This window comes from Vigna radiata, chromosome 2 (assembly GCF_000741045.1).
Source record: "Vigna radiata var. radiata cultivar VC1973A chromosome 2, Vradiata_ver6, whole genome shotgun sequence".
Classification (NCBI taxonomy): domain Eukaryota; kingdom Viridiplantae; phylum Streptophyta; class Magnoliopsida; order Fabales; family Fabaceae; genus Vigna; species Vigna radiata.
Genome location: NC_028352.1, coordinates 2,351,603 through 2,375,715, shown reverse-complemented (window position 1 = coordinate 2,375,715; position 24,113 = coordinate 2,351,603). Strand labels below are relative to the sequence as shown.

At 34.0% G+C, this 24,113-nt stretch overlaps 4 protein-coding genes across 5 annotated transcripts in view; 3 read left to right on the top strand and 1 right to left on the bottom strand.

Annotated features, from left to right (window-relative positions):
• The first annotated feature begins 197 nt into the window (after nucleotides 1-197).
• LOC106756367 (delta(24)-sterol reductase) lies at nucleotides 198-3,287 on the top strand. The gene is made up of 3 exons (XM_014638761.2): nucleotides 198-295; nucleotides 1,006-2,271; nucleotides 2,554-3,287. Exons 2-3 carry the CDS (start codon nucleotides 1,024-1,026, stop codon nucleotides 3,004-3,006), a joined length of 1,701 nt encoding a protein of 566 aa, XP_014494247.1. The 5' UTR covers nucleotides 198-295; nucleotides 1,006-1,023; the 3' UTR covers nucleotides 3,007-3,287.
• A 2,286-nt stretch (nucleotides 3,288-5,573) lies between these two features.
• LOC106756402 (tricalbin-3) lies at nucleotides 5,574-12,116 on the top strand. The gene is made up of 9 exons (XM_014638817.2): nucleotides 5,574-6,614; nucleotides 7,502-7,743; nucleotides 8,599-8,617; nucleotides 9,067-9,269; nucleotides 10,156-10,265; nucleotides 10,354-10,452; nucleotides 10,712-11,159; nucleotides 11,272-11,361; nucleotides 11,887-12,116. Exons 1-8 carry the CDS (start codon nucleotides 5,764-5,766, stop codon nucleotides 11,358-11,360), a joined length of 2,061 nt encoding a protein of 686 aa, XP_014494303.1. The 5' UTR covers nucleotides 5,574-5,763; the 3' UTR covers nucleotide 11,361; nucleotides 11,887-12,116.
• Nucleotides 12,117-13,153: 1,037 nt separating this feature from the next.
• LOC106756101 (homogentisate 1,2-dioxygenase) lies at nucleotides 13,154-18,426 on the bottom strand. Its single transcript, XM_014638366.2, has 9 exons — nucleotides 18,080-18,426; nucleotides 17,342-17,572; nucleotides 15,755-15,834; nucleotides 15,093-15,260; nucleotides 14,816-14,991; nucleotides 14,607-14,676; nucleotides 14,348-14,502; nucleotides 14,098-14,181; nucleotides 13,154-13,543 (listed from the first exon to the last, which is right to left on the bottom strand). Exons 1-9 carry the CDS (start codon nucleotides 18,265-18,267, stop codon nucleotides 13,343-13,345), a joined length of 1,353 nt encoding a protein of 450 aa, XP_014493852.1. The 5' UTR covers nucleotides 18,268-18,426; the 3' UTR covers nucleotides 13,154-13,342.
• Nucleotides 18,427-20,625: 2,199 nt separating this feature from the next.
• LOC106756100 (pre-mRNA-processing protein 40C) overlaps nucleotides 20,626-24,113 on the top strand; it is a 12,587-nt gene continuing 9,099 nt past the window's right edge. The window contains exons 1-7 of one of the 2 annotated variants that reach the window (XM_022777830.1): nucleotides 20,626-20,810; nucleotides 20,977-21,098; nucleotides 21,198-21,283; nucleotides 21,434-21,583; nucleotides 22,379-23,009; nucleotides 23,114-23,280; nucleotides 23,847-23,884. In XM_022777830.1, coding sequence (XP_022633551.1) covers nucleotides 20,987-21,098; nucleotides 21,198-21,283; nucleotides 21,434-21,583; nucleotides 22,379-23,009; nucleotides 23,114-23,280; nucleotides 23,847-23,884 — 1,184 coding nt within the window. In that variant the 5' untranslated portion in view covers nucleotides 20,626-20,810; nucleotides 20,977-20,986. The remainder of the gene's footprint in view (nucleotides 20,811-20,976; nucleotides 21,099-21,197; nucleotides 21,284-21,433; nucleotides 21,584-22,378; nucleotides 23,010-23,113; nucleotides 23,281-23,846; nucleotides 23,885-24,113) is intronic. The other variant, XM_014638365.2, reaches the window with a different exon arrangement.

Below are 24,113 nucleotides of genomic sequence, written 5' to 3'. Positions count from 1 at the left end.
ATAGTGTATTATTACAGTCCATCTTCTATCACGTTTTAAAGCAGTTAGATCCAAAAATCGCGAGCAAAGTAATAGTATTTTCCAGCGAAACACACTCCTAAATAACATTATTTATTAGAAGTAGTCATTGTAGAATAAAACATAAGATGGAGGACTGGAGAAGTAATTAGAAGAAGGACCTAAGTGTAAATTTCACAAGATGTTGCTGTGCACTGTAGAGTGGAATAAAAAGCCACCGCACTCTTTCTAATTCACTCTCACTCTTGCAACTGCAGCCTCACTCTCACTCTCTCAGGTCTCTCCCTTTCTCTGTTCTCTGCTTTTTCTTCTGTTTGGATTCATGCTATGAAGATTTATTATGGTTTTTTTCTGTTTGGATTCTTACTCTGAGCTTTTCGATCTTTTCTTCTGTGTTTTTTTTTTCTTCTATTTGCATCCTGAATTTCTTCTCAAGGCTTTTCTATGTTGTTTTTTCCTTGTTTTCATCTACACGCTTCTTGCTTCACCGGATTTGGTTCAAACCACGCCAGCAAATCTATGTCGAACAATCTCTTAAACCTACATTTTATTTTTCGTTACTTCCATTTTCAGGCTCTATTCCCATTTTCCGTAGCGTAGGGTCTCAGATCTCTGTTCTACACTGTCGGATTTTAATTATTTTTTCGTTTATTCGCTGTTTCAAGCGCGCGCAACTACTTCTGTTTTGAATTATGGCTTCTTTCGAAGCAGTTTCTGCGTTGTCTTTGATAGGGGCGGCGGTTTTGAATAGCGGTTCGATATATCGTAAGACGACACTTTTGGTTGTGACGTTTGCATGCATTGTATTAATTCTGTTGAGGATTTTGTCGTAATGGTTGAGAATTTTTATGATTTGATAGTATTTGTAGTACTTTATGGACTTATTTTGTTTTTCTATTTATTCAACTTGTGTGCAGTTATATTTTTGTGTTTGTAGGTAACTGTCGATTTTAGATTTTTGATGATGTAATTTTGGTGATGTGGCAGGAGTAAATCCTTTTAGCGATGTCGGATCTTGAGGCTCCCTTGCGCCCAAAGAGGAAGAAGATTTGGGTGGATTATTTTGTTCAGTTTCGATGGATCCTTGTTATTTTTGTGGTCCTTCCCATATCCTTCACCATTTATTTCCTTACATACCTTGGGGATGTGAGATCTGAGTGGAAGTCCTATAAGACCCGTCAGAAGGAACATGATGAGAATGTGAAGAAGGTTATTAAGCGTCTCAAACAGAGGGATCCATCCAAGGATGGTCTTGTCTGTACTGCTCGTAAGCCCTGGATTGCTGTTGGGATGCGGAATGTTGACTACAAGAGAGCCCGCCATTTTGAAGTTGATTTGTCCGCTTTCAGGAATATACTCGACATCGACCGAGAACGGATGATTGCAAGAGTGGAGCCCCTAGTCAACATGGGACAGATCTCAAGGGCGACCGTACCCATGAATCTTTCCCTTGCTGTCGTGGCCGAACTTGATGATCTCACTGTCGGTGGTCTCATCAATGGCTATGGAATAGAAGGAAGCTCCCACAAATATGGCCTGTTCTCTGATACTGTGGTGGCCTACGAAATTGTGTTGGCTGATGGTACTCTTGTTAGAGCGACCAAGGACAACGAATTCTCTGATCTATTCTATGCCGTTCCTTGGTCTCAGGGAACGCTCGGTCTTCTTGTAGCTGCTGAGATTAGGCTTATACCCATTAAGGAGTACATGAAGCTAACCTACAAACCTGTTGTTGGCAACCTGCAAGAACTCGCTCAGGCATACTGTGATTCTTTTGCTCCAAGAGATGGAGACCAGGATAACGAGGAGAAGGTTCCAGACTTCGTTGAAGCAATGGTGTATACTCCGACAGAAGGTGTGATGATGACGGGAAGATACGCTTCAAAGGAAGAGGCCAAGAAGAAGGGGAATAAGATAAACAGTGTAGGATGGTGGTTTAAACCCTGGTTCTATCAGCATGCACAGACGGCACTGAAGAAAGGAGAGTTTGTAGAATTCATTCCAACCAGAGAATATTATCACAGGCACACAAGATGCTTGTACTGGGAGGGAAAGCTTATCCTCCCATTCGCTGATCAATGGTGGTTTAGGTTTCTGTTTGGCTGGTTGATGCCACCAAAGGTTTCTCTCCTCAAGGCAACTCAAGGTGATGCTATAAGAAACTATTATCATGAAATGCACGTAATCCAGGACATGCTTGTTCCTTTGTACAAGGTGGGAGATGCTTTAGAATGGGTTCACCGTGAGATGGAGGTAAATCTTCTTACTCAATGTTAACAGTGTTCTACATTGTTTTTTTATCCCCAACTAACTATTTTGTATTAACGTCTTAACTAATTCCTGTCTCGCTATTATAGTATTATACTTTTCTGATGCATTTGATGTTACTAATTTTTCTGAGTAGTACTAGTTTATATGGTATTTCAATTAAAGCTGATATTTCTATTTGTTGTCTCTGGAATTTATTTTTCTTATATAACCCAGTTGGTGCTGTCGTATGCTTTGTTTCTTACACTGCTGATTTTCCATTCATAGGTATACCCCATTTGGCTCTGCCCACACAAAATGTTCAAGCTGCCTATCAAAACTATGATTTACCCAGAGCCAGGGTTCGAACTACATCGTAGGCAGGGAGACACCCAAACTGCTCAAATGTACACAGATGTTGGAGTTTACTATGCACCAGGTCCTGTTCTTAGGGGCGAGGTATTTGATGGGGCAGAAGCAGTGCGTAAGCTGGAGAGCTGGTTGATTGAAAACCACGGTTTTCAACCACAGTATGCTGTGTCCGAGCTGTCGGAGAAAAGCTTCTGGAGGATGTTTGATGCTAGTTTATATGAGAGTGTTAGGAGGAAGTACGGGGCAGTTGGTACCTTTATGAGTGTATACTACAAATCTAAGAAGGGCAGGAAAACCGAGAAGGAGGTACAAGAAGCAGAGCAAGCGCACCTTGAAACTGCATATGCAGAAATTGATCAACCAGAGTAGACTGATCTTGAATTTTGATTCATCTGATGGTAGAAGATTTTGCATCTCAGGCAGGAGTATCAAGCCACAGACTGATTTTAATTTTGATTCATCTGATGGTAGAATTTGAATGCTTTTTTATTCCGCATTTATGGTTTTTCCTTGTAATTTTTCACCATTGGCTTCGGATAGCCTTAGTTGCTGTTCTGGTGTTACTTTTGTTATTTCGTGAATTATGAATTATGTGGACTTAACATGATGTTTTCAAGTGATTTAGACTGAAATGGTTGAGTTCTCGAGTAGATCTTCTGTACAAATAAAGTGCTTCTGCAGAAGCGCAACAGCGTAACGGCCCAGTCCTTCAAACATCCTCTGCGTTAACTTAGGTTGTTCACTTCATAAATTACCTTTTACTCTGCTCTTTTTGCTTGTGCTTTCTAAATGAATGTGAAAAAGCGATGTCGATTCTTCATTGACTGATTTGAGAACAAAAAACATATATTTGACTGATGTGTGGTAAGCATTATATTTTTTGCACATTAAATTTAGACACCTAGTGTTGAGACAAATTGGTCCTCGCCTAGGATGTTATTAAACCTGATGCAACCTCTTCCGAACGGTGGTGGTGTTTTTAGGGTTACTTTTGTTTGAATATTAATAGAAACATAAGTAATACTGATAACGTACGTAACATTCTAAGACATTAAATGGTCAACTGGACATGAATCAAGTGTATGTGTAGATTTATGCCATCTAAAATTATTCTGAAATACTCATCAATTATAGATATTCGTTATCAATTATTTCAAACTTGAATTTATATATGAAACTTGTATTTTCATTCAGAAAAAGAGTGAGGAAGGGGAGTTGTATTGAGCCCTTAGGAGACTTGGAATGTGATCTTCCGTGTTCATGGTTATCAGAGCAATGGAAAACGTGTAAGCCTAATATGGGAAAATACTTCATAAATGAACATCAAATGGTTTTCAAAATGTTGATGAATACAAGGTTTGAATGGTCAAAACAAATATTCAAAAGGTTTGGCGGAGATGTGAAGGGATTTGATTTTTGTTAAATTTATTTCAATTTCATATTTTCCTTTGATTGGGGAAGAAAAAATTATAAATTGTTAGTTTCATTAAAAAAATTATACAAACTCACTTTTCAACTCTTAGAATTCGTTTCAAATAATTAGTTTTGATTAAAAACACAACAACGTTTTCTACAAACAAAGGAATGAGGTAAGTGACAACATTAGTAAATATCATGATTGACTACTGAATAAATATGGCATCTAGCCTTACAAAATTTAAATTATGACAATATTTTAAATATTTTTTATTTTATTTTAATGATTTATTTAATTCTTATTATTTTATATTTAATTTTTGAATAAATTTTCGTGTAAGCGAGTTTCTAAACAATTGAATCCTAAAAAAGTAAGATGATAATCATTCTAATACTTATTCTCTCCGTTTGTAATGTATCATTTGAGGCTTTTTATTTATTTTTTATGAAAAATCAATTTTTATTTTAATAAAACATCAATAAGATTTCATATTGTTTTCATTTTTAATCAATAATTATATATAAATAAAAAAATGCCAAGTGTGAACGTATTAATAACAAAAAATAATTAATATTATCTTAAATTTTGAAAATAAGTACTAAATTGAAAAGTGTAACTTAAGAAAGAAATAAAACAGATATAAACTTTGAACTAATCTCTGCACGGTCAATGGCATACATAATAAAATGGAAGCCAATCACGTTTTCCACATTTATAAATTATTAATCAAAAACAAAAGAAAAGAAAAAGTCCGATAAAAAAAAAAAAAACTATCTCAGATCAAATGAAAAGAAAAGACTTCTCCAACTCAAGCGCGTCCGCCCAAGTTCTTCCGACCACCGACCCATGTGGCTTAACTAAAATAATTACTGAAATTAAGATAATAATTACTAAATATACTTTATTTATAATGTAATAAAAATACTTTAAAAACAACGATTTTAGTAAAGAAATAATTTTATTAATTTTATTTAAATCCACCAATAATTAAACTTTTACATACATAATTGTTACGTATACCTATTAAAATTTATCATTACTATGTAATTAATTACATTTCCAGATTAATAAACTCACCTGACAACAATCACATTTATACTTAAAATTACTTTAAATCATTTAGTTATTTTCAACATTTAATTATTTTGAATAAAATATGATGATTTAAGCAAAATAAAATAATAAAAAATGGTTTTACGTTATTATCCATTCATACAGTATCATTATATTAGGTTTACTGTTTGTAATTATTTTAACTTTTTATTTTCATTCATAAAAATATTAGGAATGTAATAACTCTTTATATATCTCACATAAAAGTAAAAATTAAAAAAAATATATTTAAGATACTTTTTAATGAGTTTCTGAAACAGAATTTTAATATTTGAAAAAGGTGGTAATTTTTTAGGAAAAAAGAAAAAAGAAAAATAGGAGAAATAGTGGAGTGTAGAGTCCCCTCCACCGAGTTATTGATAATCCACGTGTCCCTGTTTTGAGGCCATAAATCTAGCTTCCAATTTCCACGATCATAAACACAAACATACTGTTTCTTTTTCGTTTCTCTTTCTCTTAATTTGATTTTTTCCATTGCATTACGCAATTACTTGCAGAAGATGGGACTCCATGATCCCAAGCTTTCGAGGTTACATTGATTCAACAGCTTCAAATTTCTATTCACTGATGTTTTTGATCGACCATGCTCCTTATCGATGATTCTACAACACGCTTCTTCCATTTCACACTTCTCTTCACTCTCTCCTTCTCTCTGTCCTTGTAACGCAGCATTTCCGTTCTCCAGAAGAACCAGAAAGCGGTTATTCGGAAATTTCGGTTCCCGCAAATTCCGCAGAAAACGCACCGTTCGCCTCTGCGCCCTTCCTTCCGACGCTTCCAACCCGAACTGGAATTCAGAATTCGCAAGTTCCGCGCGGAGAACCGCCGCAACGTTCGTTCTCAAACGAATTTCCAGTGAACTCGACGAAGACAACAACATCAGCAACGATGTTGATGAAACCGAGCTGCACGATTTAGCTTCGCCGTCCTCGTCGTCGCCGTCGGCGGCGGTTCAATTAGGTTCAAACTTCACCGGTTTCCAAGAGGATCCTATTGTGGATAAGCTGAGGACGCAGCTAGGGGTTATTCACCCGATTCCGTCGCCTCCGATTAACCGCAACGTGGTTGGCCTGTTTGTGTTCTTCTTCTTCGTTGGCGTAGTGTTCGATAAACTGTGGACTTCGCGGCGGCGGAGCAAGAGCAGCGGTGAGGATGGGCTGCGCGGCGTGTGGCCGCAGGTGCCGACGAGCTTTTCGCTGTTCCTGGAGAAGGATTTGCAGAGGAAGGAGTCCGTGGAGTGGGTGAACATGGTGCTAGGGAAGCTGTGGAAGGTGTATAGAGGTGGAATCGAGAACTGGATTATAGGGTTGCTTCAGCCTGTGATTGACAACTTGAAGAAGCCTGATTACGTTGAGAGGGTTGAGATTAAGCAGTTCTCGTTAGGAGATGAACCCTTGTCTGTTAGGAATGTTGAGCGCAGGACTTCCCGCAGGGTCAACGACTTGCAGTAAGTTTGACTGGGTTATCATGTGTGTGCGGTGTATGTGCTTGCTTTATTATGCTTGTGTTTAAATAATTTGTTCATGAGCTCTTGTAGAGAAGAAATTGAGAACCTAAAATGAATTATGCTTCTTTTCTGAATTAAAATGAACTTATATACCTCACTTTCTAGAGAAGTTTGATGAAAAGGATTTTATAAAAGCTAAGTGAATAAGTTGATTTCAACTTCCAGAAAAGAAGTAATTCAAATTCTGTTGGAGCATCTCAACTATTTCTTGAGAAGGAACTGTTTTGTATCTTGTACTGTTGATGTACTTTTGGAAGAGTTATAATATAACTGTATCCAAACCTGCATATGCTGCTCATTCGGAAGGAAGTTGCTAAGTTGTCAATCTCACCACTTCTAATCTGGTCTTGGTAAGCGGAAAGCTAAAATTATGTAGCCGGGATCCTCCCCGATCGTTAATTGGTTAATGAACAGTGATTGAGGAAGAGAGAGAACATGATAGATGGCCAGGATATTCGTGGGACAGAATATGAGGATCCGGTTTCCTTTACGAGTGAGCATAAGTTTAAATGTCTTGGTAGGTGGTCTAATGTAAGTGTAAAACAGTAACTGCTCACAACTTTATGCCTATAGACCAAATTAGTAATAAAATTTTGAACCACGGTGTCTTGGAAGTAATAGCTCAATTTTAAGGTTTAACTGAATTTGAATTGATGTTTTGTTAATGTTTCTGGGCATAGCTTGTGTAGTATGGATCAGTTTGAACTTTGGAGCATTTTATTTATTCTAATTCTGGATTTATCCTCTCAGGAACCAAAGCTATAATTGTGTTTTTGGTTGTTATATACGATTAATGAAATTAAATAATTTATCTTTGTTTTATCTAGGTACCAGATAGGGCTTAGGTACACAGGTGGTGCTCGCATGCTGTTGATGCTTTCTCTGAAATTTGGCATCATTCCAATTGTCGTACCTGTTGGTGTTCGAGATTTTGACATCGATGGCGAACTTTGGGTAAAATTAAGACTAATACCAACGGAACCATGGGTGGGAGCTGTTTCATGGGCTTTCGTTTCACTTCCCAAGATCAAGTTTGAACTATCTCCATTCCGTCTGTTCAATTTAATGGGTATGCCATTCTCTTTTAGATATCAGAAATTATACTCCTCTAAATTATACCCCTGATTTACTATTAATGATTCTTGGGTGGGGAACAGATAGAAAGAAACTCCGGTGTTATTGTTTTAGAAATGTTTAAGAACCAAATTAAATAAATCAAATTGTAAAAACTGAACTAAATAATAAAGGGGTAAAAATTTTCCTACTTCCAATATCTGTTAAAAGAGTAGTTTGCTTCAATTCAGTTCAAACCGAAGTTTGGTTCAAATTTGATGGTATAGTTTGCTGCACCATAAACCGTTTATTTGGGCTAACTTATTTTCAGTTGACTTTAGGCAAACTGTTTTTTCATTTTGGTCTAGTTCTCATCAGTTGAGTTCAACTCAACTTTTTTGAACACCTTTCTTAAATAATTCCCTTTCAAAACCAACTTACTGTGTCAACAACCAATTCTACCTCAAACATAAGTTTTTGGATGAAAGCTTTTCAATATCTAACACCCGCCCCCTGCCCCTCCTCATTACACAAGAGCCTATCTTGTCTTGAATTTCTGATTTTTTTCAGAAGTAGGGGGGCCAAAATAGAGGTATGGATCACTAGGTCATAGAAGCTTTTACAACGTGTGAAGATCCAACTCTGTCATCTTAAACTAATAGGTGAATGCTTGTGAATGACTTAATATCTAATTCTGAATTGTCATTTAATTTTAATAATAAATAAAGGTCAGTTTAGTTCATTACTTTTGGTAGGTTAAAGGTAACATAGACTCTCTTTGCTTGTCAAATATATGAATATTTTAATTACCTGAAATATTGATGCTGACATCTCTGTTATTTTTCTCTTGTGCATCATTGGACATGGTCAGCAATTCCAGTTCTCTCGATGTAAGTTCCATTTATCTTCTTTATGTTATTAGTTCATTGCATTTTATGCTTATGAAGCTATATGTGTGTGCACTTGTTTGAATGCATTTTGAAACCGCTACTATTTATAGAAATTAGGCATGTATCTGATTTTGATGTTACTAATTTTGGAAAGGCACGGCACTTTCGAAGCTTTAATTACTTCAGTTAAAATATTTATTTTAGTTATTGTAAATAATCACTTGTTGTTATGTCGTGCTTTCCTTTGTTTCTCTTTAACAATAGTTGTCCTCATAAAATGTTATTTCAATGACAATAATTCTTTAAAACATTAAATGTTTCCTTAATTTAAACTATTCCAACTTCTCTTTTCATGTTCATGGATTTGTTATCCTGGGGTTGTGAAAATTGTGTTTTTGGTGCTATCCTGTAACTAATTATGAGGAATTGTTCTGGTTTTTCTCTTGTAGGTTTTTGACTAAACTTCTCACTGAAGATTTACCCAAACTATTTGTACGTCCAAAGAAAATAGTTTTAGATTTCCAAAAAGGAAAAGCTGTGGGTCCAGTTGCCGCTGATGTTAAATCTGGAGAAATGCAAGGAAATAAAGATTCTGTGGGTGAACTATCTGTTACTCTGGTGGATGCTCGAAAACTTTCTTATATTTTCTATGGTAAAACTCTATTGTGTTGCATTTGCTTTTTAAATGATTTTTTACTTAGTTTTCAGACTTGATTGGTGTGTTCTTTGATCTTTAATAGATTTTTATGTAGCAGTCTATCTTCTTTTTATGTTTGTTCTGTGGGCATATTTTTGTTTTTTCCTCTTTTAGTCATGGGTCCATCTTTGATGTCATTTTCATTTAACCTATGTTGCTCACATAATCCTTGGATGAATTAATCCTGAGTTTAAGTTGGGTAATACTAAACATGACGAATGTGATCTATAGATGAGGTAAAAGAAAGGGAAAAAGAGAAAGCCTAACTAAGCTTTCTGATAGTTTCTGGCAAAAAAAATAGTGTTAAAGTAGTTTGTTATGTCCTAGAAAATACAAAAAAAAAAAATATTGTAGTAAACGATGAAGTGGGATGCTATGTCTGTTGTCGATTAAATATATAAATTTCTAAATGAAACAAAACAAAAATTAGGTTTTCCTGGAACTTTACTTTTAATACCTCGTCAAGGAAATGTAGACACTGAGCACGATATTATTTTTCTTTTGCAATGAGTACGTTTTTAACATAACTGCAATATTCCAGAGTTTTGGCTTTTATTTTTATTCATGTTAGTAACTTTTGGTAATTGTATTATTTGTATATACTTATATATATTTAAGTGTGTAGGTTTAGCTCATATATCGAGCCATTGTGATTTGTGAATATTTAGTAGTTGTAATCTCTGTCTTATTTGTTAGACTGTCTTGTTTTCAAACATTTTATACTGATAATGATTATAGTTAATTGACCATGTAAATAGAATTTGGCTTAGTTTAGTTATGAATGGTGTTGAATATGTATGCTATATTACCTATCACAATTTTTTTTCTACTGATTTTCCAGGCAAGACAGATCCTTATGTTGTTCTTAGCCTTGGTGATCAAGTTATACGGAGCAAAAAGAATAGTCAAACTACCGTAATTGGACCCCCAGGAATGCCAATTTGGAATCAGGTATCTCTTTTTTATTCCCCAATTCATCTTGATTATGCCATTTCTATTTTTCTTTTATTTGCCATACTAATGTGTTCTTGTTCAACAGGATTTTCATATGCTCGTTTCCAACCCTAGAAAACAGAAGTTATTCATTCAAGTAAAGGACGCTCTAGGGTTTGCAGATTTGACTATTGGTACAGGAGAGGTTTGTATTAAGCATAACAACATTTGTATTTTAGTGATGATTACCTCTTCTCTATTTAATAGATTTATTCTTCTTTCAGAGTTTTAAACATACAGTTAGCTTGAGGTTTTCCTTTTGGGATTTTTCGGCTTAACTTTTAGTCAACCTTTCATTTTATACTGCTTCTTGCTAGCTTTATTATCAAGGACATGTCTTTTTTTGTCTTGAAAGCGGCATTGAAACATGGATTTACGTTTTTTTACTAATTGGAAATATTCAGGTTGATTTGGGGTCTCTTAAAGACACTGTACCAACAGACAAAATTGTGGTTTTACAAGGAGGTTGGGGATTTTTAGGAAAGCGCTCTTGTGGCGAGATATTACTTCGGCTAACATATAAAGCATATGTGGAGGATGAGGAAGATGATAAAACTGAGATGAGCTCCATTTATACTGATGTTTCTGATGACGAGTTGTCTGATTCGGAAGCAAATGTCACTGACGAGAGGGAGGAAAGAAATTCTTTGTACGAAACAGATAAAGAGTCATTTATGGATGTTTTGGCAGCATTAATTGTGAGCGAAGAATTTCAGGGGATAGTAGCATCTGAAACAGGGTTTGGCAAAGTTTTGGATAATGGCTCAAATGCTGCGTCTAAAGTGTCAAAGTCTCCCGTTCCCAATGCTGAACCAACTCCTTCTAGTTCTGATAATTCTGAAGGCTCTGGAGGTATCATTATCTTGTGATCTTTAATTGAACCTTCTATACCTGTTATCTGCTTCTTTATCAGATTTAAAAACGTTGTGTTCATGCTGATCACAATTGCAACTTCCAATTGCAGGGTCAGCCTTACTTTGGCTTGCTGTGATTACTAGCGTATCACTACTAATTTCTCTCAATGTTGGGGGATCCAATCTCTTCAATCCTTAAGGTGGTGTTCTTCTTGAAAATAATCCTTTTTCAGCTTGCATCGCTTTTCATTGCTTCCTAACTGTCTTTTGTTATTACCAAACATTCACTATTTATCCTTTATACTAATGATAGCTTTTTATTTCTTGTGTTATATTCGACTGTGTTATCATGTCTTGTTATCCATTCTGACGCTTGACACCTTGGAGTACTTGTTAATGTCAAAGTTTTCCTCAATAGGAAGCACATTTTGTTAACACACGGTTTTGCAAGCCGTCCTTAAAAATATCTTCTTCTTTTTTAAGAAATAAAACAGTTTGCTCTAAAAGGCTTCTACATCACTGTAAATACTATCAATATTTGTATGTACAGAGGAAATACTAATGGATAATATGATTGCTTGGTGGAAATACTGTCAGTTGGTGTTGCAATGTTGTCAACTAATGTAGATGTCAAACTCCCTGCATCTTATGATCATACTTGTTATTTTGTTGGTTTGCCCTCAGAGATGCTAATTCCATTTTGTTTATTATTATTTTTTTGTCAGGTTGGGCAGTAGATATAATTAGATTGTTCTTCTTTTATCCTTTGCTATAGTGATTGTATATTCATTAGTGCTTCTGACGGAGGAAAGCATCTACCAGCGGCGCATATTTTTGGCTTCGTTTTGTGAGAGCCACAGATTTTATTTCTGCTTAAATCTGTATTATTAATTGTCTATATACAAACATTTTGTTTTATACCCGGCAATAATAAAATAGAATAACAGTTTTCTCATTTTAATAAAGACTTCATCTTTTTAGGATAAACTAATACTAACAAAAAGTCTCTTTTTATTAATTATTGCTTTTCGGTATTTCAGAGTTTAAATTCCTTGATAGAATCATAACAGTAATTTGAATCTAAGAATTTATGTGTTACTCTAATCAGTCAATTATGAGTGTCCATGTTAGTTTTCTTCCATTATTGTGGCTGAACAATTTGTATTTGGTAAGAAAGTTAGTTAATTTAATTAATAATATTGAATCTTTTAAATAGGTAATGTATGGAAAAACAAATATTCTTATGAAGTTTTAATTTTTAAAATTATATTATTTGGCTGTTCAACCTTTACATGAGAATAAAAAAAATAATTTATAATATCTATTATTAAAGCCTTTAATTATTCAATCTTCATTAGAGAAAATAACTAACTTTTTCATCATGATTCTTCAGAAACTTTTTTTTTTAACAATTCCTTTATCTATAAATAAACTAAAAATCCCATAAAATTGTTCATATCATATAGGTCTAAAATAACTTCACATCATGTATTCCTATTTACAGGTCTTGGATAATATCTCTTTATCCTCCTAACAAGTTTTTATCGGAATTTCACAGTAACTTTCTATCAAATAATTTCTAGCAAAAATCGCATTTTCTGCATAAATTATTTCAAGTTCTCTCAAGAAGCAAACCAATTAAAATGTACCTCGAACTTCAAAATGAATTAATGATTCATTTTAAGCTGGTAAATGAGAATATTAAAACTGATTAGATTTTATTTCTGTTAAATATTTTTTTTAATAAATTAAGTAAATTATTAACATGTAAACAGATATTAAAAAAATCTCATTATGTTTTTACGTGTGAATTCCTTTATTTAACTCGGAGGGACATACTTTAATTAAAATTTAATTAAAATATTGTACTTGTTCTTCTAATGCAAGTTGTCAACATTTAACCACTATCTATTTTTTTTTTATCAGCAAACCATTCTAGGGGATAATGTTACCCTTTTCCAATATATAAATATTTTATTAATAAAATTTGCATACAAAGTCTTATAGTATTTCTCTTTTATTAATAAAAATTGCATACAAAGCCTCATACCAACCAACTGATTATAGATTAGTATGTCCTTTTAGAATTTGTTGTACAAGTATTATTTCTCATATTTCATAATTACATCTATTTTTATGCACAACAAGATCAATTTATTGGGGGGATACAGTTGTAGCCATTTACGGTTGGTTTTCAGGACATGTCTCTGTTTCTGTAAAATGAGATCTGAGGCCAATCCAACACTGGTAGTAATCTTGATCCAAGAAGGGTGATTCTAGGGCCCATTGACTGATCCGTGGTATCAAACTTGATTCAAACATAAAAGCCATTGTGTCTGTGATCTTGGAGGGTCCTATATCATTACCTCGACCAATGGTAGCCTGTAAATCAAATCACAACACATAGCTTACTAGAAGATTGAATCCACCAATGTAAAAACTTTTGAATCTTTAATAAATGGCAAATAATCAAATCATTTTCCCCTTTATTTGACACTGGCATTTTACACTTCATTTTTATTATTTAGATAGGCTGTTTACCTTTTGTACTTGTGATCTTATTGTGTATGATTATTTTGAAAAGGTATACATCATATAAGTTGGTATAACTACCATGGGGAAGAAATCCATCAGCCCTGGCTTGAAGAAACAAATGTGATAGGCATAGACTACAGAACACCAACCGGCTAATGCATTCTGGCTTGAAGAAACAAATAGATGTGTTCTTCATCTATTTCATCATCTAATACCATTGTCTGGCTAGTACATCTAATAGAGATCATTTAGCAGATATAGTCTATCATTTTGTGTGCACTAAGTCAACCTTAACCAAGCAGTTAGTCTACTGAGTAGGTACATCACATGGGTTACACGGCCAACTTACCCATTAGAATAGAGGTTTACTTTTTGTTCATGATTGTTTGGAAAAACCATACCTCATATGATTTGGTATCAGGACCATGGGGAGTCATACAGTTATGGAGACTTGCACCACCAGGAAGAAATCCATCAGCCTTGGCCTGAACAAACAAACAACGTGTCAGGCATAGACTAAAGAAGATGAAATTCTGACTCAACTGACAACAAAACGAGTCTTCATATTTTCCCATATAAAGCTACATATTAATTACCATTTACTTCTTCCATTAAATAATGACTAAAAAGTCAAATTTTGATATAATATACCTCATAGCCACCGTGAATGAGACCCATAAATTCACTCATGCAGTTGCGATGATAATATGGAGGCCGGAAAGTGTGCTCAGCAACCAGCCATCTGGGTGGAAAAATGACAAAATCAAGTAATGCCACTCCAGGTTTCTCAGTTGGTGCTGTCAACACTGCACATGGAAACAGAAGTTGTCAAAAAATTAAAAAGAAAGAACTATTTCCACGAAAAATAAGAGACAATGCCATGGAAATTTTTACTTTTCATGATGCATACCAGTATTGATTGATGGATCACTATGATCAAACAGAACCGTATTATAAGGGCAGAATTTGCTTAAATCATACTGCAAGCAAAAACAATAGTTGCCAAATTAAGATGCTTAATTTTTTTCACAGATATTATAACCGTAGCAAAATGAAAATAATATCATTTTAATCACAAGTCATTCTCTGAAAACAACGTTGGAAGAGAAAATCACCAACCTTATATGGAAAATAATTACCATGCCAAGCAACAACATTGAAGGGAGAGAAATCTTGAACTGCAGCAAAGAGTTCACCCCCAAACTTCTGCACTACAGTGTACACAGGATAGGATTTATTTTCAAACCATGCAGTCGGAACAAGGAAATCCCTTGGGGCAGCAAGACCGTTAGCACCTTAAATGTCAATATAACTCACTTTTAATTCTATAAAACTTGAATTTTCAGCAAATAAATATCATAGTTTAAATTTCTTAAGAGCAAAAGACGAAAGATACCTATTGGTCCCAGATCAGGAAGTTGAAAATGAGTACCAAATATTTCAGCAACATAACCCCGCGATGGACTATCAAGCAGATTCACAGAAAAACGAAAACCTTGAGGTAGTATAACAATTTCACCCGGAGAAACTTTTAACCTTCCACATTCAGTAGTGATTAAGAGTCCTACAATTTCAGAAGCCAATATGAAAAACTAAATAAAATGTATGGAAAGGTATACTTCTGAAAAGCCCACCATACACGGGAAGTATTTGGGACCAAGCATCGTAAAAGCTTTATTAATCACAATGCCAAAGCAGAAATTAATGCAAAGGAAGAATTAACAAAAATGCAGACAACAGTTTGTCCTTATAATAACAATAAACTTTAAATTCCCATTCACACGATTATTGCACCAGTGCTTTAAAGAAACAATATTATTGTCCAAATGCATCCTTCAATTAGGTAATTTCTTTTATATTCAAGTCTAGAAAGAGAACAAACAAACTTTCTATGTTCGAAATGAAAAAGGAAGCACCCTGAGTTCATTGAGCATAGACAAGAAGGAAATTATATTGGTCCATAAAGGTTTATGTGCAAGCAAGTACAAAGCAATCAACCCCAAAGACCACTTTCTAAGTGAATATTGAACAATCAAGGAAATTGTTATTGTGACTTACTTCCTTGTTGGGGAACTATCAAGAAGTCACCATCGGCATTGCAAAAGGCACAATTCTCCATTGATTTGTTTGCAGCGTACCTATAAGTGATACTTTCCCCTTAATTAAAGTGGTGATATTAACTTCAAAATTTAAATTTATCATATCAAATCTGGAAGCTTAGCATCACTATCTATGACCTACCCAAATTAGTATTGTTTTGCTTAGGCTACCAAAATTAAAGAAAAACAATACCGAGATGTGAATTTAAGAAAGCAGTGCATGGTGGTGACATTACTTAGGGCAGACCAAAATAGAATATATCAAATAAACAAGTTAATTTGCACAGTACAAAATTTGAATTGTTCAGTCAGTGTCAATTGCTACCTCGACTCATCCTTGCTCAGACCACAGTTATTGTTTCAGACTCCTTTCAACCCACACAAGTAGTGCAGGAGAACTAAGACTCATACTGCATTATTAGAAGTGTAAATGAGCAAAGTCAAGACAAGCCCTTAAGGCTTGGACAGGCTTGTAAAGAGTTTATTGTTTAAATTTGAATTGTTTATTCAATTGAGCTTAAGTAGGAGCTTTAATTTGGCTCGTTTAAAGAATATCAAGCTGCAACTTGGCTTGTTTAGTTCATTAATAACTTTTATCAATTTTGTTTTTTTGAAATTTTTCTTAATTATTATTTAACTTGATCAATATAGCATCTAAACTTTATGTTAATACTAATCTACTAATTAAAAATATACATAAATACTTTCCTAGAAAAAAAGTCGTGTACCAAAAAAGGAAGCTAGTGTTTTACACAAATGCAATATCATAATAGTTAATAGAACTTGAACTTTGAAAAGTGTACTAACTTCTAAAGGAAACATAAACAACAATAGCTCTCATTCTAAACTTTTATATAAAAGAATTATGCATGAATTCTTAAAGTCAAACTTTTAAAGTTTGGACTCAACTCATTTAAATCAAACCTACTTTAAGGTTTGAGTTTGGCTATTTAACTTAACAACTTGATGAGTAACTAAAAAGCCTGAGTCCGAATAGTTCACAAATAGTCTATATTATTCAACAAGGTATGCACTATGACTGCGTCTTGGCTTTTGGCAGCTTAATAATTCATTGATATCTCCTAGAACAGAGTAAGGAAAGGGGAAATAACACCCCACCTTGACATCAGCCAATCACTCGAAAATTGGAAAACTCAATCCCACGAAGCAGGGACACTATATCATCTTAAATGGATTTCTCTCCAAGCAACCACACCCCACTGTGAATGAAGGATTTTAATCAATTAGTTACATATCTTTGCCACCACTTTCATATACAACAAATGTAAAGTCCAACATACTGTTGGAGACCCACTTACTGTGATAAACCACCCTACTTTTATTACAACATGTATTATTTCAATACCTAGTTATTAAATTGTGACATCAGTGCATCTTTCTTTCAGTGTTTGCAATTTAAGAAACTTAAGCTCACAAATAATGTTGTTTTGATTAGGAAACCTAACCCTCTAAAAAGTCAACGGAAAAAAGAAAATGGATTGACTAGCACAAAACCCACTAGATAAAAAGGATACCAATTATTTACATGTGAATAGCGTATCCGTGGCGCATGAAAGAGCTGCCAGAACCACAAATGGTGGACAACCCATCAATGAAATCCGTTGGTGAATCAGGTGCATCCATGGGCTTCCATCTAAGCTGTGTTGGGTTAGCAGAACTGTTGGAGTTGTTGAACTCACTAAAAATTCTCCTGTTACCTGGTACTCTAGGTTGAAATGGTTGGTGGGTCACGGATGGCTTGATCCGGTAAAACCAACTACAACAAATAATTAAGCCAGCAAAGACAGAAGAAGAGTTAATAACCATTTAAAAAATTATACTTATGTAACACTTTTGTACAATCAAGAGAGAGAGGAAACAGAAAAAGACAGAATTCGATATATAGGGAATGATCTAAGGGGAAGAACGTACCCAAAAAGTGATATTATGCTCTACATAAAAACACTGATTGTACAACAAAATTACTTGATATAACAAATAATGTGATAGAAACAAATAAAAACAAAAGATATGTTCGCATATGTATCCCATCTTTTTCGTTAATACATACTTTAAAAACGAATGCATTGGGTTTTTATTGATTTAGAGCATAAAAATTTGCAGAAGAACTTCGAGTGTGTGCTCCAGTTTACGATTTCTCAAAAAAATATATTACTAGTACTAAACTAGTATTTTCCAATGGTGATAGATTTCTATACACGTGTTTTGAAGAAACTAAACAGAAATAAATATACATGGTAGTTATAGAAGAGCTACGATTGACCTGAAGAGGTTGCGGTTGCGAGGGGAGGTAAAGGAGGTGCCGGAGATTTGCTCGGCGTAGAGACCGTAGGGGCAGATGAGAGGGCTGTTCTGCCCCACCGGCAAAGCTCCGGCAAGAGCTTCGGAGGAATGGTGGTTTCCGAAGCCAGAAAGGTAGCTGAAATCGTCTCCGGCGATTGGGTTGTCCATGATTCACGGAATTCACAGAGAAAAATGGAATGGAGAAGTGAAGTTGAGTAAAGAATTGAACTTCTCGAGAAAGAAGAAAAAAAGGATAGAGATGAGTTGGAAGGTGATGGAGTAGGTAGCTTTCTTTTGTTCTTTTTTGGGTAATAACATGGAAGGACATCTTAGAACATGTTTGATAGAAACTTTTATAATAATCAATTTTAGGGATATATATTAATTTGTTCAAGTTCATCACTAATACAAATAACTAAAAATTATTTATCATGGGTTAAGTTCCTGTTATGCTATAAATATTATATATGTGTCAAGACATGCTTTAAACGTGGAAATAAATGTTTTTAGAATAATATGATGTGGTTTCCATCTTTTCTCTTCTTCTGTCAAACTCATTTCTCAAAGCACTTCAGGCCGAATCAGTGAAGAGAAAAAGTACATGTTAGTTGAAACCTTTAAATGTAACATTAATATAAATATAATGTTAGTTATTACAACATTTTAGTTTTTATATTTATAACTTAAATAAAAATAATAAAAATTCAGTATAAATTTATAAATTAAATAAATTTATTTAATTATAATATTTTTAGTTTTTATATCTATAACTTAAATAAAAAACCCTACTCATAACTTTAAATGTTCATAACTTTAAATGGGTTTACCATTTTCGGTACTGTATAAATATTAAAATAATCTTTTACTCTTTATATACTCAAACAATGTGGGACTATTGTACAAATATTAAGCTTAAGATTCAGGTGGTTCAAACAAATATGGAAGTACATTTTGTTGTTTAAGTTAATGACAATATCATTTGTATCATAAACTTTTCCAAGAATTTCCCAATTTTTGTAAGCTAATTTTTGGTAATAATAGAGGATCAATAAGTCAAATTAGTTTAATTAAAGATAATAATTCAGTTTAAAAATTTTAAAAAATTGTTTTTAAATTGAGTAAAGTGAATAAAATTCATTTTAATTTTCAGATGTAATAATTCGTTATATAGATAAGATGATATTATTTTTTTAAAACATTATTATTAATTTCTAATAAATTTGGTCTTTCTAAAAATTTAAGTTTAACATTTATATTATTTTTTTACAACTTAAGTGTGAACAAACAAATTAAATCATTGTTACTTATTCATTTAAAAAATAAAAAATATTACATAAAATAATTTTATTTTGAAATCATATATCATTTTCAAACGATACGATTTAGTTTACACATAAAATAATAAAGGAAAAAAATTAATCAAACCATAAAACTATATATATCTGAAAAATTGATTAGGAAGGTTGATCTTTAAAGTCAATGAATTATATTATTTAATAAAAAATAGTCATCAAACAAAGTTTATGATAATAGGTTTTAAAAATTTGATAAAATTGGCATAATTGTCTTGAGCCACATCAAGAAGAAGATAACTATGGTTGGGTAAATATTGAATTGCTATTGTTACAATACCTTATTATATGAAAGGGTTATAAAAAAATATATATTCAGAAACTTAAAGTCTTATTATTTCTCCTACTTTACTTTTAGAGTGCAATTTGTTTTCCTTATACTGTGTTCGGTTAAAAGAAAAAAAAGAAAAGAAAATAGAAATGAAATAAAGTGAAAAATATAATTATTTTGTTAGAAGAAAATGATATGAAAACAAACAAATAAATATAAAAAACAATAAATACCTTTTAATACTCACATATGTACTAATTGACTCTTTTTTTTTTGAAAAAAAAAAACTTTTCAAATAAATACCTGGTAATAATATATATTTTTGTCCAGTGATGTATATACAATATTGTTATTGTAAACGTACATTTTTTTTCTAACAAATTGAGTTTCTTAAATTAGTAAAATATTATTAATTTATAAATAGAAATATAAAAGATAACACACGAAAATTTTGACTTTTATAATTGTTTTCATATTTACCATCGGTTTTTTATATTTATCAACCAAAACTAAGATAACACGAGTTATGATTTGATTATTTATGTTTACTTATTATTGAATGTCATGTTTAATTTTTCCAACAATCAATGTCAATAATCAATCATGGGAATGGACACATCGGACCATTTTTTTTTCCTCTAACAGAACATTTAAACTTTAGGGTATTAATTTAATGTTATACGTTGTTTTAATGGGAAAAAACCCTACTCATAATTTTTTTTAAAAAAATCAAATTTATCTATATAATTTTTTTATAATTTGTATATTTTGGTGATTAAATAGAAGAGATATACTATTTTCATTTTCATTTGTTATTAGTTAGAAAGAATTATTAATTAATTTATTTATGAAATAAAATTATTATATATGAACAAGAGTCAGTTCTATGGTCCGAGGAAGCAAGCTTGATTGCCCTAATCTAACTCCAAAATAACACATACATAAAACCAAACCCAAACCCATTTCCATTCTCTTCTCTTTCAACTCAAAACAAAACATTCCCTCACTCACTCCTCGTTTCGCTCTCAACTGTTTCCGTCCAAATTCTACCACGCGCCTTTTTCTTCCTTCTCCGCACTCTCACACTCGTTCGTTATCTTCTCTTCATTCTTTACTTGCTTTGCATCGGATTTTGTTCTCCGTTTGAATTTCGCAGCCCTATTCCTTTCGCTCTCTAATTTACGATTCGCCTTTCTCACAATTATTGTTAGTTGCTTTGTTTCCGTCGTCTAATGTCAATTCTTATGAACGCAGATCGGTTTCAATGGCTTCGCCGGCGTGGTTGCCGCAGGAGGCGAAGCCACCTGTGTCCGGAGAAACCTCTCTTCCTATGGCTTCTCCCGCTCCTAGTTCCGCTCATGCAACTCCTTCTACTGGTAAACCTACTCCCACCTTTGTGCTTTCGATTTATCGAATGTTATTTTTGCTGAGTCAATTCGCGAAACGGCTCATTTATAATGCAACTGCGTTTGTAGCTCCGGCACCGGCAACTCCATTTCCTCACGGGGTTCTTCAGAATGCCAATGTTTCGGGAAGCCCTCAGCAATCATCGACACATAATGTCAGTATAGTACGGAGTTATTTGCTTCTAGTGTTAAGTTTATTATTGAATGGGTTTGTGGTGATGCATGTTGTATTCTAATCACACTCGCGTGTTCTTACATACCACGTTGTTGTGTATGTTTGTTATTTTTTTTGTTTTTTAATGCAGGTGATAAAATCCAATTCAACGGTAAACCCTGTAGTTTTTCAACCTCCAGTTCCCGGTGTCTCGTCGCATGCTGCTCTTTCATTTTCATATAATGTTCCCCAGAGTGGTGGTGCTTTTTCTAGCAGCCAGCAGCATACTCAATCCAGTGGTGTAAGTTCCTTACTCTATTCTTATTTTAAAATGTAGGGAGCAAGTTTCAAGTTCAATTAGAGAGAAGGAATGAATTTGGGTGATTCCTTAGTTTAGGGAAATTTGTGGAAAATCTTAGACATGTTTGTTTGAGTTGGTGGAAATGTTAGAATTAAGATCAGTTGACACGATAAATCTGGCAACAATATGGAACATTTGAAAGTGGTGGAGTGCAACTACTTTATTCTCCTGTACTGTGAAACTGAATTTAAAGTGAGCTTTTCCTCAAACTACCAAGCATCGAGTTATCAGTGGATATCAAAACCTCTTAAACCGTCGCTTAGAAGTTTCTACTTACTCAAACAACAATGATAATGACCTTTAAATGCTCATGTGAACTAAGTGTTCATTGGCCAAAGGCGGGTCTAACTTGGACAGCAATATACTAGAGTATAATGAAATGAGCTTGAAGTATACGATGCAAGTAACTTTAATATACACAATACTTTAGTGCTATAAGATAAAGAAAAAAAGTTCTGTTGGTGGCATAGTTCATGGTGATGTATGTATAATAACACAATTGAGTCTGTTTGTGCTGCTTTTTGCACCAGGCTTTTATGCAATAGTAGATAACAAAGAAATGTTGTTGGTTTCAAATGGGTGATATGTGTACACTCTCAACCCAAAATGAATCATGGATATCATGTAGTGTCTGGTAATGAAGATTTGCCATCATGTAATTTGTACTCCAATAACTTGACAGTAAAAAAATGTCAAAAATGATTATTTCCTCCTACTTATACTTGCTTGTTGCAGAAAATCTCCGAATCTGTTGCACAAGATGTTACTAAATTGTCATCTGCAGCAAGTACCCCACATTCCGTTCCTGCTCATACTTCTACAATGATAATGCCTCCCTCTGATCCTAATTATCGTCCAACTACTTCGTGGATGCCCACTGCCATGTCTTTTCCTTTGCATCCTGTAATGCCTACTCCAGGAAATCCTGGCCCTCCTGGATTAACATCATCTTCTATAATATCCATCAATACTGCTGTTCCATCTACAGGAACAGATTCTTCCTCAGCTGCTTTACCGAGACCAAACATGCCAATTTCAGCTATTGCATCGGATCCTACTGCCCCTCTGAAAGGTTTACCCTATCCATCCATGCCTTCAATGGCTGCTCCCCCTCAGGGACTTTGGTTACAGGCCCCACAGATGAGTGGTGTCTTTAGACCCCCATATTTACAATACCCTGCTCCTTTTCCTGGCCCCTTTCCATTTCCAGCACGTGGTGTTACTCTCCCTGCTGTTCCAATACCTGATTCTCAACCTCCTGGTGTTACACCTGTGAGTGGTGGCAGTGGCACTTCTACTCTTGCTTCCAGCAATCAGCCAAGGGGAACAACTGCTTTGCAAACAGAAGCTATTTCAGGGCCAGCTGGTATGCACAATGCCATGCTACTGCTCCTCTGAAATGCATTTTCTCATTGAGATGTTTTGGAAAGGGAAATCTCATTTATGAAATTTTTTGTTTTGTGGTTGCAGACGATAAGAAGAAATTAAATGCTGTTGTCACCCAGAATGAGGGTGCTGCTAATAATGATCAATTAGAGGCCTGGACTGCCCACAAGACTGAAGCAGGAATTATATACTACTATAATGCCTTGACTGGAGAATCAACATATGATAAACCTGCTGGATTTATAGGGGAGGTACTAATACTCAGTACCTGTGTTGTTGGCGGATCTTCTACATTATCGTGTCCTTTATAACTAAAAAATATTCTTTTTATACTTATGCATTGTTTTTATTGTTGTGGATAATTCAGTTAGTATGGTATGTTGGTTTGGTAGTAAGCGGGCTGTTAACTAACTGCTTGTTATTGTGCTGTAAATAGTAATGTTTTGTGATACATATAGGTGTGAGATAAAATTTCAGTTTCAGTACTATATTTCCTGTTCCCTCTCTCCCTTTTTTCTTCTCTGTTTTTGGGAGTGTGGTGTAACATCTATCATTACAAAAATTCTTTAATATTCTTTATTTATCTGTATCTAATATTTAATTCTTTTAGATGGGGTTATGGAATACCCTAATCAATAGGAAAAACCTCGGATACCTAATATTTGTAGACTAAAACTGTAACTTCTAACTGTAGAAGATCATATTGGATGACTTATTTACTATCCAAAACCACCTGCTATCATATGTTATAGTGTTTTTGATCCTATATATTCTTTTATCTTAATTTGGTTTATTGATGTTTTGGATGTGTGTGCAGCCTCACCAAGTTTCTGCTCAGCCCACTCCAGTTTCAATGTAAGTTCCTTGCATATCTTTTGGTGGTAAAAAAATAATTTTGTATTTCATCAAACTAACTCTGAATTTATTCTGGTTTTTTATTTTGTATTTTTCCTCAAACAGTTTTAAGAGGCCAGCGAAGGTGTATTTCAATTTTATAGTTTAATTTAATTCTATTACTTAGGTAGCAAGGAAAGAGGATAGTGGTAAACAGGAAAAACTATGTGCCGGGGAGAGGGGGGGGGGG

What these genes read in the sequence shown, in the direction of transcription:
- LOC106756367 (XM_014638761.2), top strand. Translation starts at nt 1,024, where the DNA reads ATGTCGGATCTTGAGGCTCCCTTGCGCCCAAAGAGGAAGAAGATTTGG. An exon ending in GGGTTCACCGTGAGATGGAG is followed by an intron (nt 2,272 to 2,553) that starts GTAAATCTTCTT and finishes TTCCATTCATAG; the next exon opens with GTATACCCCATTTGGCTCTG.
- LOC106756402 (XM_014638817.2), top strand. Translation starts at nt 5,764, where the DNA reads ATGATTCTACAACACGCTTCTTCCATTTCACACTTCTCTTCACTCTCT. An exon ending in ACTTTCTTATATTTTCTATG is followed by an intron (nt 9,270 to 10,155) that starts GTAAAACTCTAT and finishes CTGATTTTCCAG; the next exon opens with GCAAGACAGATCCTTATGTT. An exon ending in TAATTCTGAAGGCTCTGGAG is followed by an intron (nt 11,160 to 11,271) that starts GTATCATTATCT and finishes TTCCAATTGCAG; the next exon opens with GGTCAGCCTTACTTTGGCTT.
- LOC106756101 (XM_014638366.2), bottom strand. Translation starts at nt 18,267, where the DNA reads ATGGACAACCCAATCGCCGGAGACGATTTCAGCTACCTTTCTGGCTTC. An exon ending in CACGGATACGCTATTCACAT is followed by an intron (nt 15,835 to 17,341) that starts GTAAATAATTGG and finishes TATCACTTATAG; the next exon opens with GTACGCTGCAAACAAATCAA. An exon ending in GTAATTATTTTCCATATAAG is followed by an intron (nt 14,677 to 14,815) that starts GTTGGTGATTTT and finishes TTTTGCTTGCAG; the next exon opens with TATGATTTAAGCAAATTCTG.